At 40.9% G+C, this 18,911-nt stretch overlaps 1 protein-coding gene across 2 annotated transcripts in view; it reads left to right on the top strand.

The window, feature by feature from the left end:
• Positions 1–2,676: 2,676 nt before the first annotated feature.
• slc38a9 (solute carrier family 38 member 9) overlaps positions 2,677–18,911 on the top strand; it is a 24,422-nt gene continuing 8,187 nt past the window's right edge. The window contains exons 1-13 of one of the 2 annotated variants that reach the window (XM_086301598.1): positions 2,677–2,801; positions 2,973–3,044; positions 5,034–5,177; positions 6,700–6,829; positions 9,267–9,385; positions 9,512–9,575; positions 9,752–9,845; positions 14,530–14,700; positions 15,167–15,226; positions 15,690–15,896; positions 16,685–16,792; positions 18,228–18,334; positions 18,473–18,586. In XM_086301598.1, the coding sequence (XP_086157724.1) occupies positions 5,080–5,177; positions 6,700–6,829; positions 9,267–9,385; positions 9,512–9,575; positions 9,752–9,845; positions 14,530–14,700; positions 15,167–15,226; positions 15,690–15,896; positions 16,685–16,792; positions 18,228–18,334; positions 18,473–18,586 (1,272 nt within the window). In that variant the 5' untranslated portion in view covers positions 2,677–2,801; positions 2,973–3,044; positions 5,034–5,079. Of the gene's footprint in view, positions 3,045–5,033; positions 5,178–6,699; positions 6,830–9,266; positions 9,386–9,511; positions 9,576–9,751; positions 9,846–14,529; positions 14,701–15,166; positions 15,227–15,689; positions 15,897–16,684; positions 16,793–18,227; positions 18,335–18,472; positions 18,587–18,911 lie in introns of both variants that reach the window. The other variant, XM_086301599.1, reaches the window with a different exon arrangement.

Raw genomic sequence — 18,911 nt, 5'->3', positions numbered from 1 at the left:
AATCAACACCCCTGATTTATAGTAATTGTCAGAATCACAGACTGAGAAGGGGGTGTGACAGCAATCTTCCACTCCAGGTTATTATGCAACTAAAGCCTCACCCATCCTAACTGGAAAACTCAAAACATAATTATATAGTAACATATTTTCTCACCTGAGTATTTTTCCAGCTCAAATGAAGATCTTCCAAATTACTGCAACAACATTTCTTCTCCGGCTTGCTGTTATCTGCTTTTAACGTGTGCATTTGTGAGTTGTACATGTGTGACAAGCATCTTTCATTTGTTTCCTTCTTTTTCCGAGAAGCCATAGCGTCCAAAGTCATATGCAGTGAGGATGTAACACTGTTAACAAGATAATGGACCTATGTGGGATTAAAGTTTAGCTAGCTGCTCTGCATTGGATGAAGGAATCCCTTCCTAAAGCATAGTTACAGACCTGGTTCAGTCCAGTGTTCATTGTTGCTTAAGGATTTATTCTAAAATAAAATGAGTAGTCAGACAAAATACTGTTAAATGTTCAGTCTCTATTCTATATGGTAAAGGTACTGGTCACTCCCAGTGAAAATCATAGCATTTTCAGCTCTGCCACCTCCAGCTTGGGCTCCTTTCTTGTCGTTAGTGCCCCTGTCTTCAAACTATACATCATATCAGGTCTCACTATCATCTTGTAAACATTCCCTTTCATTTTTGCTGCTAATTCTTAACCTTCTGTCACAAATTAGACTTCAGCATTTGTCTCTGTCCACTCCACTACAATATACTCTTCATGACTTCTTTTGTCTGTTGCTTTGGATGGTTGACCCACGCTATTTAAACTGATTCAGGTGTGTCGACCCAGGGTGAGATCTAAAACCTGCAGGACACCGGCCCTTGAGGCCTGGAGTTGGCCAAGCCTGCTCTAGATTCTACTGTCTGCTGCCGCCCTACTGGACAGCTCCGTACCTCCAAAAATGAGATGCTATACCTGTGGTATGTCATCTGGGCTAACCACCTTTCCAGCTGCTCTTATTTCAACCTTAATCCTTGGCACTTTTTTTAACATTCAGTTCTACTTCCTAGGTCTAATTATTGGTGATTTGTTTTATATGTCCTCCCACCTGTTGTCTGTTGCCTTGTTATCCTCCGTGTTTATATTGTCAACTCTGCCCCTTGTCCTTTTTTTTGTCCTGCCTCATGATCGTGTCTTCTGTCTCAGTTTTCTTCCTTTAACATTTGTCATTTTTGGTTTATCTGTTCCTCTCTGGGGCTGTAACCAGGAAGCAGATTCCACATTGAATTGATTGAACTTACTCTGATCAGCTGTTCTGGAACAGAAAACAGTGATGGGTACAGGATGCTCATGGAGTGTGTGGCGCATTGCCTTTATTGTGTTGAGACTGTGTTGACATGTTGATTAATGGCTCATTTATTCCGATTTTTTCATACCCAATACAATTAATATACAGTATGTCAAATGATGTAAAATGCAGAATTTACAAAAAACATGTTTGCAAAGAAGTATAACTAAAAAAGTAAGAGAAAATCAAAGTGCAAGTTTTGTTTCTAGGAAATAAGTGCTTGTGACATTGGGCATACTTGTGTATGTGAGGGGAAAATGCAGGGTTAAATTACCCCAGACTGGAGAAAATGTCCCCAATTTATCTTTTCATTGTACAGCGGGTGATGGCGAGCTCCTCTCAGCATGAATACAACTATGTTGAAACTTGCACTTCCCAATAAACACAATTCTCACCGCTGTACGACACATCAGCTGAATAGGTCACGTGATTTTTCTTACAGTTACACACCCACCTATACAGGGTTTTGCTCTTTATGCTTGATGCATGCACTCATCACTATGAAGCTTAGCGTTGCCAACCTCAAAGTTAACCAGGAGCGGATCTACATAGGTTTTCTGAGGGTGGCATGGAAATCAAATGGGGTGGCCATTTGTCATTTTACACATATGCAGGTGTTACAGTCTGTAATATGCATTAGAAAAGTAAAGGCACACACAAGCACGCACGCACACACACACACACACGCACACACACACATATACCAATAAAGCCACCTCTTAGTTTACCTTCTCTGTTTCCGAGTCTTGCATGTGGGTCCTACTCCACCTGCCACACAGAGAGCCTTGACAGCTTTCCACTATCCCGCCTTCTCTATCTTCTTATTCTTAATCATTCTAACCTGATGCACAGCCTTTCCATCTCCATTGCTCTTTCTAGTAAATCTGTAAAAGTCCTTTTCCATTTACCATGTAGTTTCCTGGGGCAGTGTCAAAATGAGACATTTTCCTGGCCTCAGACCAATCTGACCAAAATCAAGTGCTAAATTTCAAGTTCTGTTGCGACAGCAATTATTTGCAGTCACTGGCCATTAACTTCTAAAGAGTTGTCATGCTCAAACCTTAAATGGCCCAGTTCTCATAGACAATAACTGGAAGCAATACAGACTGAAGCACATGAAAGTTTGAGTTGCTTGATATTATTTATTAAACTGAGAATCAGATTTAATTACTCATTACACCTTCACCCAACTGATGGTACCTGAATGCTGGGCATAACCAGGCTTGGCAAACTGTTTGGAAAATTTATAAGCAAACATTAAATGGTTTATGTCGCATCAGAAGTCCAGAAACGTGGTGCACCACGGTAGAAAATATGTGGCGACCCCTAACGGTAGAAGAAGAAGAGGAAGGTGGAGGGCGGCATAGCGTTCGTCCGGCCTAAATACACACGAAGAAGAAGAGGAACAGGAAGAAAACCAACACATCGTCACTAAACCCAGTTGGAAGACTGCTGAGTATTTGTAAATTAAGTTCTTCTTCCTCTACGCCGTTGCTCGGCTCATTAGTCGTGTATAATTATTAATTAATTATTATTTCTTTTCGGAATAATATTTAGCTGATGTCACCGGTGGTATTAGACTTAAAAATGAATAACAACTGTGTTGATATTTGATTTCACTTCAACTTTCGAGGTGAAACAATAGCAGAGACAGCAGAACTGAGATGAGCTGAAGACCCGAGGAGAGGACACTTCACTGCAGACTGTGAGTTCTACAAAGAAGCCTGCAAGCCTAGCATCACATCTTTTTAAAAAAAAGAGATTTTTAGATACGAAACGTTGCCATTCAACTACCAGCCTTTGTTGTACACTCAGCAGGTTCTCTCGTTAAGGTGTTTAAAGTGTCTGAGCTTTACTGTACGTGACTTTGAGTATAAGAATCTTTAAAATTTACGTAAAAAGTACGTATCTGTGTAGAAATATGGTTTCGGTAGGAATTCACTATGGATTATTATATCTCAGTATCGACTTGTTACTTTGTCCAGAGAAATATTTGTGTTGTCACGTGCATGGCGGAACTATGTCTATGAGGTTAAGTCGCTAAAGGCAGAACAAAAAGCTCTTCCTAAGAAAATGTGAAATAAGTGTGGTGATTTAATGTAAAACAGAAATTATACAATTCTAAAAAGCTTGAAAATTGATATTTGGTATGAAAACACATTCCAAAGCTCGTCTTTGGATGTCAGCTGCCTTTTATTCCATTCTTTTAAGACATCCTGCACTGCTTCTGTGAGGTCTGTGCTCTGGGAATACCATCAGATGGCAATATATGTGGTTCCAAGGAGACTTTATGTCCTCTAGAAGTTTATATGAATACTACTTTCTGCTGAGTTTATGAGCTCACTCACTCATTTTGTGTAAAGTAAAAATTAATTGAACCTGAAATTCGGATTCATTAACCCACAAGACCTGTTGTCACTTATTTTTCATGTGGGTTTTGTGTATGTTGGCCTTCCCGTAGGCTTTACTGAATGGCTTCTTGATAATGATCCTTCCACTGGCTCGTCCCTTGAGTTAGGTGCTTTTTTAATGGGATGATTCATAGGACAATGTTAAGTGGCTTAACAAACAACAAAAAGACATTCCTCTGAGAAAGGCCAGGTACTAGTATTGAATTAAAAGTGAGTGAAAATGCAGCCAACACCAGAAGAGAAACTTTGAAAGACTTTCAGAAAGCCTGGAGAGTTATTGCTCAAAGAACATCTGGATCATTGGAAGCAAAATATGAAGAATTGTGGAGTGGCTCAGAAGTTTTATATAGCTGTTGTATGTTGAAGCCTTGAATGGCTTTGAAGCTTCTTCCTCATTTGTCTCTTTATTCAAAAGAGAAATAAGGAAGGAGATGAGTTTCAGGTTTAAAAATTTTGTCAAATGCACAGTACTGAGATACACAACACACAGCAGATTTAAAAAAAAAGAGCTTTAAAAGCTATGTACATATTTATACTACATCAGTTGTATGTGCAGCAGACAGCAGTTGGTGTTCAAGACAGCTGTGAGAATGCGATTGAGTGTGCAGGAATGTAGATTGAGGTAATCTGAGGTTATAAACTCCTGTCATGTGTTTTGGAGTCTAATGGCATTGAGTTCTTTTGTTTACAGGTCCTAGATTTCACACTTCTATACCTGCAGCCTCAGGGTAGAAGTGTGAACAGATTTTGTCGAGGGTTGTGTGGGTTTTTTGATAGTTGATCCTCTGCAGAGAGGGCAGTGGATTCCTAATGACCTTTACAGCAATCTTCACTCTACAGGCGTTTGCAGTTCATAGCATTGGCAATGCTGTGCTGCAGCAGATTCACGCTCTTGCGGGTACTCGGCTTTCAAAGCTTTAAAATTAACAGACTTTTGACAGCCCAAAGGAAGAGGGGTCCTAATGGGACTAGCAACTGTGTTAAGCCAAGTTACATCCTTGCAGCAACATGAGCCTTGCTTAAAACCGTTTTTTTTTGACAGTTGTGAAAATGACGTTTGCCAAATGAACTATCAATAGTTATTTTTTGCACTGGATTACTTTAATACGGGTTAATTTTTACAAAATGGTGAAGTAAGCACATCTGGAATATAAACCCACACATTCAAAAATTACCTTGAAAAATGTTGATCTGCACACAATTAAACAAACAATTGTACTAAACAATATCTTATGTTTGCTGTGGTTGTATGTGTTTAGATTTTGTAACATGTATGCTTCCAGTTAGGTGACACCTGTTGAGAAGCTAGAGCTGCAAGTCAGTAGAATCATGGAGGATGACTCCAGGCCTTTGCTGAGTTCAGAGCAGACTGGAGAGGACTACTTGCAAAGAGACTCCACAAATTCGCTAGACTTGAGAACTAAAAGGTAAATGCTGTGCTAATCAGTACAAAGTATGAATCAGTTTCTCTCCTGCCTGTCACATGCCATAGGTTCATGTTGTTCATTTCATTGCTAGATAATAAACAAGGTGCTTTATTACCTTGACTTCTTGGAATTCACTTAGCAAGCAAATACTAAGATGTTAGTTGTGAGATGTGTGAGTACTTCATTTTCCTAGCACCATTTCCTGTGTTAGTGAGTTTTAATCCAGTTCACACAATGATTAGAACCTCTCAAATCTCAAATATTCATGCTTTAATGCATGAATTTTCTTAGTCAAGCTACAGTGTGTCACAAAAGTGAGTACACCCCTCACATTTTTGTTGAAATTTTATTATGTCTTTTCATGGGACAACATTGGCAATAAGACACTTTGATACAATGTAAATTAGTCAGTGTACAGCTTGTATAACAGTGTAAAAATGCTGACACCTAAAAATAACTCAACATACAGCCATTAATGTCTAAACTGCTGGCAACAAAAGGGAATACACCCCTAAGTGAAAATGTCCAAACTGTCTCCAAAGTGTCAATATTTTGTGTGGCAACCATTATTTTCCAACACTGCCTTAACTCTGGGCATGGAGTTCACTAGAGCTTCACAGGGTCCCACTAGATTCCTCTTGCACTCCTCCATGATGACATCATGGAGCTGGTGGATGCTTGGCCAGCCAAGTGCCTTTACCCTGAGTTTATATAGCAAGGCACTGGTCTTTTTGGAGGTGTGTTTGGGGTTGTTATCATATTGGAACACTGTCCTATGGCCCAGTTTCTGAAGGGAGGGGATCATGCTCTGCTTCAGTATGTCACAGGACATGTTGGCATTCATAGTTACCTCAATTTACTGTAGCCCCCCAGTGCCAGCAGCACTCATGCAGCCCCAAACAATGACATCCCACGTGCACTCAACTTCTTTGGTCGACAATAGCGAGGTTGTTCTGAATGGAACCTGTTCCGTCAAACTACTGTATGGTCTTGACCAGTATGCTGCAGCTCAGTTTCAGGGTGTTGGCAATATTCTTATAGCCTAGGCCATCTTTATGTAGAGTAACAATTCTTTTTTTCAGATCCTCATAGAATTCTTTGCCATGATGTGCCTTGTTAGACTTCCAGTGACCAGTATGAGAGAGTGTGAGTGCACTTAGGGGTGTACTCACTTTTGTTGCCAGAGGTTTATTCAATAATGAAGGTGTCTTGAGTTATTTAGAGAGGACAGCAAGTTTACACTGTTTCAAGCTGTGCACTGACTACTTTACATTGTATCAAAGTGCCATATCTTCAATGTTGTCCCATGAAAAGATATAACAAAATATTTACAAAAATGTGGGGTGTGTATTCACTTTTGTGTGAAACTGTTTATAAGGCCTCATCTGATTGTAACATATTATACTTTAAATAATATAAAAAATGTAAATTGTGCAAATCCTTACTGTATGCAGTGAAATCAAAGAAGTTATGTGTTTTTACGTGACTTGAAAAATGCATGATTTTTATTGACATCTTCCAGGCCTTTCCATGTGGAACGCAAGAACATTATAAATGATGGCCCTCAAGAGACAGTATCTGCGGAGGCTGCTGTACTCAACAGCAGATTACACTACTACAGCAGACTCATGGGGTCTTCTGATCGACAATTGGTAAGTCGAGTTTATTGTCACAACCATGAATGCATCACAACCATAGCTTCTGGGCAAAAAATTTGCCAAGTGCAAACCACTTAAAAACCCCCAAAACAAAACACAGTAGCAACATAAAGCTTATAACATGTTTTGACCAACAGATTGGTGACAAATTCAATATTATTAAATACAATTTTAAAAGCATTTATTCATTGCATGGCTTTAATCCAAAAAAACTGCATTTTGGCATGAAAGCCTTTAGAAAGCCTTGATTATTCTTTGTTGTAGACACAGGCATGGAGAGCTGGTGACCGCGTGATGTAGTAGGGATTCCTAATTTAAAGTTTTCATGGATGAGTATGTAGTCACAAAAAACTGACTGGCACATAGACACATATAAGAATCCTTGTATTCACTGTCTAACAGAAATTGAAATAAAAACTTCAGGAAGTTAAAGAAAATTCACATAAATGCTAGTGGTTTTCCAACAATGGCAAACGTGTTAATCCAAAATGGTGTTAACACATTTGCCCAAAACATTTATGAAATTAACTTGAAATAACTTGTGTAATTTTAATACTAGCTATTAGTTCCTCCATACAGCCCTAATTTTGAGCACTGTCACCGTGGAAGAGATTACTCCTATCTGCATAAAATTATAGATTACCTTTAGCATCTAGCTGTACAAAAGGGCACTGAGTGTAAGCAAAGTTGTTTTTCTTTGGAAGACACAGGTAATGCCATATACTGTGTTACGCTTCTAAAAGAGCTCAGTAAATATGTTTTCATTGTACTTAGCGGTCTGATTTTTTTTCTAGCAAGTAACAGTATTTTGTAGCTGAAATATCCATCCATTTATCAATCTTATACAAATTAGGGCCACAGGGCACTGAAGCTTATCCCAGCTGCCATAAGAGACAGGGTATATATACTCTGGACAGGTCACCAGTTAATAAAATGTTTTTTGAAGGCACTAGATAATCAACCTTTTGGGGTTTAATTTATGCTCATCTGGACGTAGCGTATTCAGTGGGAGAAAGGTTTCGTCACTCATCCAAGTGACTTCTTTGGTCTAAGCTGACTGCAGGTTTCCCCAACCTTATAAACAGTGTATTTGCACAATAACTTAAACCAGCCCATTTAATGAACAATATGGTGTGAGGTCAGTTCCTTGATAGTTAATATGCAAATTGTCATGACCACTGATCAAAGACCACTGATCAATTGCCATGAGTACCATTCACAGAGTTGGAGAATGGCTGCAATCACAGTATTGTAAATGGTACTCATGACCATTGATCAGTCGTCTTTGATCAATGGTCTTTGATCAGTGATCGATCTCAGGCTATATAAATTGGTATTATGGACTGTAATAATTTATATTACTTGAAAGAAGTCCTAAGTTTAAGCTGATAACCTTAACTAATGCTTTTAAAGTTCCAAATTTTTGGAAGGAAGCCATGATAGATCAATAGGGCATGTAACATGTCAGAATGTATTGGAAAATCCAGTTGGCTAAATCCACAAAAAGCTGCCTCAGAGCCATAGAGGCAGTACAGGTCAATTGATCACATAGCCTGTCCAAAAAGAAAACAGATCTGTAAAAACTACCAGAGTTCAGAGTACAAAGCTACTTGTTCATTTTGAGGTGAGTCATTTTTCCTGCTGCACTGCTACATCAGATCTTGGGATTCTCCCACCTGCCAAGATCCACTTTAAGCCCTGGTTGTCCCATGCAGTGCACCTGTGTCAAAGCATCTGTATTGTTGTTTCTCTTGTCATCTGTTTTTATTTTTACTTAAAATAATTGTAATTTGCCTTTCTATTGCAATTATGTTTCCATCCACTGGATATGTTAGCACATAGTTGCTTTTCATTTCATGAATTCTCACAGAAAAAAAAAGTTATTGCTACATGGTTATAACTTCAGATTCTAAGGGGCGATCGTGGCTCAAGAGTTGGGAGTTCATCTTGTAATCGGAAGGTTGCCGGTTCGAGCCCTGGCTTGGACAGTCTCGGTCGTTGTGTCCTTGGGCAAGACACTTCACCCGTTGCCTACTGGTGGTGGTCAGAGGGCCCGGTGGCGCCAGTGTCCGGCAGCCTCGCCTCTGTCAGTGCGCCCCAGGGTGGCTGTGGCTACAATGTAGCTTGCCATCACCAGTGTGTGAATGTGTGTGTGAATGGGTGGATGACTGGATATGTAAAGCGCTTTGGGGTCCTTAGGGACTAGTAAGGCGCTATATAAATACAGGCCATAAGGGGTTATCAGCTACCTCCTAATCTTCTTCTTTTCAAAGTTTTGTAGTAACACTGAATTACAAACTGAAGATCTGAAAATGAAGCAAACCTACCTTAATAGGGGGAATGCTATTAAAGTTATCTTTGTAATTCTAAGACGTCATGACATGCACTTTTCTGAAATCTTTACCTTCACCTCTCCATTTTTCCTCCCTAGAGTCCTCCAGATCACGTGATTCCCCAGCCAGATGAGATCTACATCTATAGTCCACTGGGAACAGCTTTCAAGGTCCCAGGCAGTGATCATACCTCTAAAAACCCCAGTATCATCACCATGTAAGCCCTAGCAGTAGTAAAATGTGAAATCCACTGCACAAAGCATGTGAAAGCTACATGCTTTCTTTGTACTTAACTGGATGCATTTAACTGCTTTGATTTATTTATTTATTTTTCTTGTCCCAGATTTGCTATATGGAACACAATGATGGGCACATCTATACTCAGCATTCCTTGGGGTATAAAGCAGGTGATGTGATTCAGTTTACATACTTGATGTTTTCAGCTCATTCAAAACCACACCTAAAATCACATTAAAAAACAAAACAAAAAAACAACAACCTTTGTTTGAGAACTTTGTTCAAATAAAGGTTAGTGTAGAGGCCAAAAGCTCAAAATAAATATACAATTTTGACTTTATTTCAGGCTGGTTTCACCCTTGGAGTCTTCATTGTCATCTTCATAGGCCTGCTGATGCTGTATTGTTGTTATATTGTCCTCAAATCACCAAAGTCAATACGTAAGTAATTTTTACAAACTAGGTTTGGGATTAATAGACCAATACTAACAGCTTTCAAAAAGTTTACAATAGTACCTAGTTCACAATGGCTTGTTTCAGATCTCAAATGCTAGAAAAATATTTTTCATTCCATATTAGTATGCAAAATTAAGGCTAATGGCAAATTCTCAACATACACATTGTATAGGGTTCTTTGTGAGAGAGCAGTTATGTTTTTTGTTGTTAGCATTTCTTTAATATGTTGTCATTCACTTTAGCATAACTGATTAATTATGCTCTTTATAATTTGCAGGCCAGAAAGACAATTATACCCATAAATTTAAAAAATAGAGTACCTGTTTATACTTAAAATTAAATGTTTTTCCCCTCTTATTCTCTGCCCAACACTTTTTTTCAGTGTCTGCATCATAAAGATTTTACAGAATGTTTTGTTCCAGTATCATTCAGAACCTGATCTATAGAGCAATTTATTCCCCAAAATGCATGATGAAAACTAATGTATTTATTGGGATTTATCAGAAGTTGCAGTTTATGAAGACAAGTCTGTCTTCTGCAAAGTGTTACATTTTTGGGTGATCACTGTACAGGAATGTCACTGCTGTATTTATAAGATAAGATAAGATAAGATAACCTTTATTAGTCCCACACGTGGAAAATTTGTTTTGTCACAGCAGGAAGTGGACAGTGCAAAAGTTATGACGCAAAAATTAGAATACAATAAGAATAAATACAGTACACAGCTGTACAGAATAGAATAAAATAATATACTATATACAGTAGAATAAAATAGAATAAAAATATACAATAAGATAAAAATAGAATACGAATGCTATATACAACTGAGTAAAAATACAACGATGCCAGAAAGGATTATTGCACTTAGTGTTATTGCACATGTGTGGATGTGTGTGTTTGTTCAGTTAAAGTCTTTGTTGTGGAGTCTGACAGCAGTGGGGAGGAAAGACCTGCGAAATCTCTCCGTCCCACACCGTGGGTGCCGCAGTCTCCCACTGAAGGAGCTGCTCAGTGCTGTCACAGTCTGCTGCATGGGGTGGGAGACGTTGTCCAACAGGGATGACAGCTTAGCCGCCATTCTCCTGTCACTCACCACCTCCACTGGGTCCAGAGGGCATCCTAGAACAGAGCTGGCCCTTCGGATCACCCTGTTCAGTCTCTTCCTGTCCCCAGCAGAGATGCTGCCGCCCCAGCAGACCACACCATAAAAGATAGCAGAAGCCACCACAGAGTCATAGAAGGTCTTCAGGAGTGGGCCCTCCACCCCAAACGACCTGAGTCTCCGCAGCAGGTACAACCTGCTCTGCCCTTTCCTGTAGAGGGCGTCTGAGTTATGAGTCCAGTCCAGTCTGTTGTTCAGATGAACACCAAGGTACCTGTAGCTGTCCACAGCCTCAATGTCCATACCCTGGATGTTCAGTGGTTGCAGTGGAGAATGCTTGTGCCTGCGGAAGTCTACCACCAGCTCCTTGGTTTTACTGGCGTTGATCTGGAGGTAGTTCAGCTGGCACCAGTCCACAAAGTCTTGAGTCAGTCCTCTGTACTCCTTGTCGTCCCCATCAGTGATGAGGCCGACTATTGCAGAGTCATCAGAGAACTTCTGCAGGAAGCACTGGGTGGAATTGTGGGAGAAGTCTGCAGTGTAGATGGTGAAGAGGAACGGAGCCAGAACCGTTCCCTGTGGGGCCCCCGTACTGCAGACGACCCTGTCCGACATACAGCCCTGAGTCCTCACATACTGTGGTCGGTCGGTGAGGTAGTCCAGGATCCAGGTAGTGAGGTGATGGTCCACTCCAGAGTTCACCAGCTTGTCCTTTAGAACCGAGGGAAGAATGGTGTTGAAGGCACTGGAGAAATCAAAGAACATGATTCTCACAGTGCTTCCAGCGGTCTCCAGGTGAGCGAGGGAACGATGTAGGAGGTGAATGACGGCATCATCCGCTCCAATGCCAGGCTGGTAGGCAAACTGAAGTGGGTCCAGTGATGAGCTTGTTAGGCGCCGAAGCTGAGCCAGGACCAACCGCTCCAGGGTCTTCATCAGGTGGGATGTCAGAGCCACCGGCCTGTAGCTGTTGAGGTCCTTGGGGCGTGAAGTCTTTGGCACTGGTACAACACAGGAGGTTTTCCAGAGCTGTGGGACTCTTCCCAACCTCAGGCTCAGGTTGAAGAGGTGCTCCATCACCCCACACAGTTGGTCCGCGCAGGACCTGACGACCCTCGAGCTGATGCCATCTGGGCCCGCTGCCTTCTTGCCATTAATCCTCCTCAGTTCCCTCCTAACCTGGGTGGTTAAGAGAGACAGGCTGGAGCCTTGTGTTGAGTGTGTATTGGATGCTGTTGTTGGGGGTGGGGAGGAGTGAGCAGGGTGAATAGAGGAGGTGTGAAGTGTCTGAGGTGGAACAGCAGCAGTGGGGGTGGGTGAGTCTGCAGCCGATGTTGCAGACTGCCTCATGGCTGAATCAAATCTGTTGAAGAAATGATTCAGTTCATTTGCCCATCTCACATCCCTCCCAGGCAGAGAGTTCTGCTGTTTGTGGCCTGAGATGGTTCTGAGGCCTCTCCAGACTTCACCAACGTTGTTTTGCTGAAGCTGGTTCTCCATCTTCTGCCTGTAGCTGTCCTTCCCATTCCTTATCAGTCCCCTCAACTCTCTCTGCACCCTTTTCAACTCCTCTTTGTCTTTGGATTTGAAGGCCCTCCTCTTCTGCTTGAGGACAGCTTTAATTTCTGGGGTAATCCAAGGTTTGTTGTTGGAGAAACACCGTACAGTCCTGGTAGGTACGGTGTTATCCACACAGAAATTAATATAGTCAGTAATGCATGTAGTAAGGCTGTCGATGTCCTCTCCATGGTCGTCACAGATCACCTCCCACACAGTCGACTCAAAACAGTCCTTAAGAGCCTCCTCGCTCTCCTCTGACCATCTCTGCACTGTGCGGGTGGCTGGTGGCACCCTGCGCACTAAGGGCTCATACACAGGGACAAGGTGCACCAGGTTGTGGTCAGATTTGCCCAGTGGAGGGAGAGGTGATGAACTGTATGCCTCTTCAGCATTGGCATACAGTAAGTCCAGTGTTTTATTGTCTCTGGTTGAGCAGGTCACATACTGGGTGAAGGTGGGCAGTGTGGAGTCCAAAGAGGCATGATTGAAGTCCCCTGATATTATGAGAAGGGCTCTCGGAGATTGTGTTTGCAGTCTGCTGACCACTGAGTGGAGAGTGTCACAGGCTGCATCCGCGTTGGCCGAGGGGGGGACATACGCTGTTATTGCGATAACATGCGAGAATTCCCGGGGCAGATAGTACGGACGCATGCTAACGGCTAACAGCTCAGTGATGTGCCCAGGGTTACACCATCTGTCGTTCACAAAAACTGCCAGTCCCCCTCCTTTCCTCTTACCGCTGTCTCTCGTCCTGTCCGCTCGCAGCATCTGAAATCCCGGTAGTGTCACGCTTGTGTCCGGAGTTAGCGGTGTTAGCCACGACTCCGTTAGCATCATGATGCTACATTGCCGGTACTCCCTCTGTGACCAGGTTAGCGACGTGAGTTCATCCATCTTATTGGGCAAAGATCTTACGTTTCCAATGATTACAGAAGGAAGAGATGGTCGATAACGTCTCCTTCTCGGGCGACGGCGCTCCTTCCCAGCACGACACCCCCGTCTTTTCCTCCTCAGCTCGCTGGGAATGTCGGGTCTGTCCGCCGGCAGTACCGCTGCGGGACGCAGCGCTAACAGCTGATCCTTACTGTAAACAAAGGATCCCTGCTCTGGGTCCCCAAACACGCGTGAAAAAAGTAGAAATAAACTAAGAAAAACGACCAGAACTAGCACAAAACGGTAGAACATGGTTGCAGAGTCTAATTACTGATACGTTAGTTATAAAAAATTACGAGAAGAAAAGATAAGAAAGAAAGAAACTCAGAATGAGCAGAGCTGCTGTAACAGGCTGCCGCACACGGGGGGCGCCGGAAGCTCTGTTTAATATCAGTCAGAGCCTGATCTATGGAGTATTCCTTACTACTGTAGTTTAAAAGCTTTTACACTCCGTGACCTGAAGACAGCAGCAACAGCTTTCATCTTACCTACTTATAATGTTTCAAACCTTTACTGAAGTCTGCTCTTAGCAGGTGGACATGGAATATGCTGACTGTATCAGCGAGTCAAAGAAATTCCATCAATTTAACTTGAAAAGCTCTTTGCTTGCTTTGTACATATATCTAGGATATTTCCTCCTGAGTGAAATTGATAACTAGATGAAATGAGAGATTAAAAAAAAAAAGTGTATTTGTATAAATATGAGTTAACTACTTGTTACATGCGAATATGCAGTGTTGTTAATACATCTAAACACTTGCTTTTAGATCATGGTTGCACCGGTATATTTTTGGCATAGTTACAAGAAGTTATTGTTAAGACAGAAGGTACAGAGCAAATGAATTCAGCCTAAATAAAATGGTGAAGCTTAACACTGAACTTATCGAACATTATTCCTGAATCAAAAAAACAATTTATGCTGCTGCATTTACTAAATGACTTTGCAAAAGAATGTTAGCTCATAAAGTTCACGTTTGTCACCACTGTGTACTATGGAAAAGCTTTTGTGATATATTAATGTCATATTTGGGAACCAAGTATTTACCTCTGTAATTATTCTTTGTGCTCTCCTAGCCTGTGTGGACACATCAGACTGGGAATTCCCTGATGTCTGTCAGTACTATTTTGGAAAAGTTGGTCAGTGGTCCAGCTTGATGTTCTCAATGGTGTCACTTGTTGGAGCTATGGTAGTCTACTGGGTACTCATGTCCAACTTCCTCTTCAACACTGGGCAGTTTATTTACAGTAAGAAACAATGGTTTTATCTGCAAAAGAGTGGAATTATGTCATTCTATACTATTGTTTGACATGTTAATCCTTGTTTATGTTACCATATGTGCAGCACAGTGACTTCAGAAACATTTTAAGCAAAAACAAAACTCACAGCTCTGCAAGCTTTAATTAACTTTAATTAATATGACACATAGTGGGCCTGATGTTTGTAATAACTTTTTTTTTCGCTGAGGTTAAGCCATTGGATGATCTAAAAGATATTGTTACATTATTTTTCAATTTCTGTTTAAATACACAGAAGTTACCACTCAAGGCAAGAAACACTGAGAAGATCTCTGAAATTTGCACAGAAGACATTTGCATTACACAAAGACATTGTGCAGAAAGATGTAAATTCATTATTTGCTTTATCAAGCTTTTGGCTTTTGCAAGAAGGCTCGTTTCTCTTAACCGATGGCTTCCTCTTCTCTGTCCATAGACCATGTTCACAATATCAATGTGTCAGATTCAGAGTTGGAAACCAATGGCTCAGAAAAAGGTAAGTCACTTGCTGTATGCAAAGTTTCAGCTTTATCATATACCTTTCAAAAAAGGTTATAAATTCCAAGTAAATAATTCACATCCAGGGAATCACAAAGTTACTGCTTTGTAAAGAGGACATAGACCACCTGCATACTAAATATTGTAAAAGTTAAAGCTTTTTGGCCCATATTTCCAGTCTGTTTTCAGATTTTTATTAAAGTTAGAATTAGTTTTAGAATAAAAGTCTGGGAATGTCTGATGGTTAAATCTAGAGGCAAAATGTTTGAAATGAAATAATATTAGTGAACCTCCTCACAAAGACCACCAAACAGACAGCGGTTAGGCAAAAAGCAAAAGGAGACTGGAAAAGCATGTGACTGAAAACAAAGATGTATGCCTTTGATCTGGTGCATTTTATAATTTTGTGTTACCCAGTTAATTAACAGTGTTTGCTGATATTCTGTTAATTTGTTCACCAGTCATCTGCCCTTACCCAAATACTAACCCTGGAGGGAACAACACCATCAGCACCCTTTTCCTCAGTGACAATGGAAATATGTCCGATGTGAACCCTTTTGAACGCTACTGGAGTAAAACCAACACTGTCCCCTTCTATCTCATCATTCTGCTTCTTCCACTGCTCTGCTTCCGCTCAGCGTCCTTCTTTGCAAGATTCACTTTCCTGGGTAAGACATCAAGAGGTTGACTGGAGCCACAGCGACCCCACCCTGGGTGGGAATGTATCAGGATTATCCAGATGGAAAAAAAAAACGCTTTCAGTTTTTTCAGCATTGTCCACTCATTTATCTTTCAATCCCTGGCTGCTCCAGTCTGCATGCCAAAATATCCTTGAGCAAGATAAGCCCAGGTTGCTCTTCAATGCAGCCATCGAAATGTGAGGATGTGTATGAATGTTAGATAGAAAGTACCGAAGCTTAGAAGAAAACTTCTATGAGTGGGGGAGGCATATTGTAGTATAAAGCACTTTAAGTGCTCGAGTAGAGTATAAAAGCGCTACATAAGAACCGTTCTATTTACCAACGGCAGTCGCATTGTTTTAGATTAGTCAGAAAACTTGGGCTTCGTATATAGAGGGTACTGGAATTTCTTTACAATGCACTGTTGGCATTTGATTAAAAAGGGGCCAGCATAGAAATGTATTCTTTTTGTCACATCATTTTGACTGAAGGCTCGAAAAAATGGCTAGATCCTTTTCTTTGTAGACATGGAGTTAAGACTGGTGTCTTCTCATTAAGAATTTCACATTTGCTCAAAGATGAATGAGTGGTGAAGTGCAATACTGATCATGGTTTTCCTTTATTTAACATTTGTACTTAGTTAAATAAGCATACTCTAATGTAGAGTAGAGATACGTCAATTCATTGTTAACTGTGGGGCTTGATTAATCTGCTTTCTGTGTTGCATCAGCAATTCATCCATTAATGTATTGATGTCATTCATCCATTTTGTACAGGCACCATATCAGTGGTCTACCTGATTGTTTTGGTCACTGTCAAAGCTGTCCGCCTAGGCTTTCACCTGGAATTCCACTGGTTTGACAAAACAGAATTCTATGTTCCAGGTAAAACTGGTGTTAATGCTTCTTTGAGTGTCTTTCAACAGGAATGTAGATGTATATGTAGATATTGGTAATAACCGAAAGAAATGACACCAAAGATGTCCATAAATTGTGTAATAATATGAAATAACACAGGGAAAAAGCACATGAAGAAAGGGAGGTGCAAAAAGTCATGACACCAGCTGAAAATCTAAATATTATATTATTGAGGTGCAAAACGGAGGTCCATTGGCTGTACACCCATGGAGCCATGTAATAAGGCATATTATGACCACTGACAGAGCAAGTGAACATTTTATCTTCAAAGCTGATATGTAAGAAGCAGAAAAAAAGGGAAAATGTAAGGATTTTGACAAGATTTGATGAGGGCCAAATTGTGATGGCTGCATGACTTGGTCAGAGCATCTCCAAAACGGCATCTTTTGTGGAGGTGTTGTTGGTCTGCAGTAATCAGTATTTATCAAAAGTGGCCCAGTGGTGAACGAGTGACAGGATCATGGGCAGCTAAGGTTCACTAGTGCTAAGGGGAGGGATGGCTGGCCCATGTGGTTTGATCCAACAGTTGAGCTACTGTTGCTCTAATTGCTCAATAATGTAATGCTAGTTCTGATAAAAAAGGTGTTAGAATACGCAGTACATTGCAGTTTTCTGCATATGGGCCATATCCTCAGATCAGCCAGAGTGCACATACTGACACCTGTCCACTGCCAAAAGTGCCAAGAATGGGCATGTGAGATTGAGAACTAGGACATGGAGCACTGGTAGGGGGTGCCCTGATCTGAGGAATCATGTTTTTTTTTATGTGGATGGCCGGGTACATGTGCGTTGCTTCATTCTGCCACCAGGATGAACTATGGGCAGGAGGTAAACCAGCAGAGGCAGTGTGATGGTTTGGCTGATGTTCTGCTGGAAAACCTTGGGTCTTGCCATCCATGTGGATGTTACTTTAATACATACCACCTACCTAAGCATTGTAGAACATGCGTACCCTTTCATAAAAACTATATTCCTTGATTGCTGCGGTGCTTTCAGCAGGACAATGTGCGTTGTCACAAAGCTAAAATGTTTCAGGAATGTTTGAGGAGAACAACAAGAAGTTTGAGGTGTTGACTTGGTTTCCAAATTCCCCAGATCTTAATTTATTCAAGTATCTGTGTGATGTGTTGAACAACCAAGTCCGATCCATGAAGGCCCCACATTGTAATTTGCAGCAGTTGAAAAATCTGTTGCTAACATCTTGGTGCTAAATAACACAGCACACTTTCAGGGGTCTTGTGGAGTCCATGCCTTGATGGGTGAGGGCTGTTTTGAAAGCATAAGGCAGATCAACACAATATTAGGCAGATGGTTATGTTATGCCTGATGTGTGTGTGTCTGTGTGTGTTCTCAGTTTCTTTACATTAAAGAATGTATCTATGTTTTAATTATGATCTTTCAGAGTTCAGATTGCTCTTCCCTCAGCTCACTGGTGTTCTCACTCTGGCCTTCTTCATTCACAACTGCATCATCACATTAATGAAGAACAACAAGGACCAAAAGAACAATGTGAGTGTTATTTATCCATGTTCTTCCAAATATTAGTACTCTTCAAATCTGTTTTTTGCTAAGTAAATTTAGATGACACAATTCAGTATCAAAAGCTTTAATTCTGATGCATCTAAGGTAAATTTGGTATGTTTTCAGGTGCGTGACCTGTCTGTGGCTTATCTTTTAGTGGGGCTAACCTACCTTTATGTTGGAGTGTTGATCTTTGCTGCTTTTCCCTCTCCTCCACTTTTTAAAGACTGCATTCAGCCAGTAAGATTTTCACTTTATTGTTATTTTTAAATAATTTTTATGTATGCATTTTTTTTCACCGTATGAAAAATGCTCATATTTTCCCTATACCCATTACCACTTAAAGATGCAAGTAAACCCTTCGATTTAATAACCGATTAAATGTCTTTTGGCAGCAGCAATCTCAGAAAGTGTATTCAGGTAGCTGTGGTTCAGTACAGTGCACTACATTTAGGAAGACTATTCTTCCCTGAAATGAGTCAGTGGAAGCAGATGTTTACCATCTGTGATGTATCTGGGTAAAGGGGCCTGTTATTTTCATTGCACACCATCTACATTGGGTTAT

This window comes from Aulonocara sp. 'chitande type north' Nkhata Bay, linkage group LG7 (assembly GCF_057382095.1).
Source record: "Aulonocara sp. 'chitande type north' Nkhata Bay isolate Kocher_YH1m ecotype deep benthic linkage group LG7, A_spYH_male_GT1.1, whole genome shotgun sequence".
Taxonomy (NCBI): Eukaryota; Metazoa; Chordata; class Actinopteri; order Cichliformes; family Cichlidae; genus Aulonocara; species Aulonocara sp. 'chitande type north' Nkhata Bay.
The sequence above is the reverse complement of the archived record's forward strand: the minus strand, read 5'-3'. Positions and strand labels throughout refer to the sequence as shown.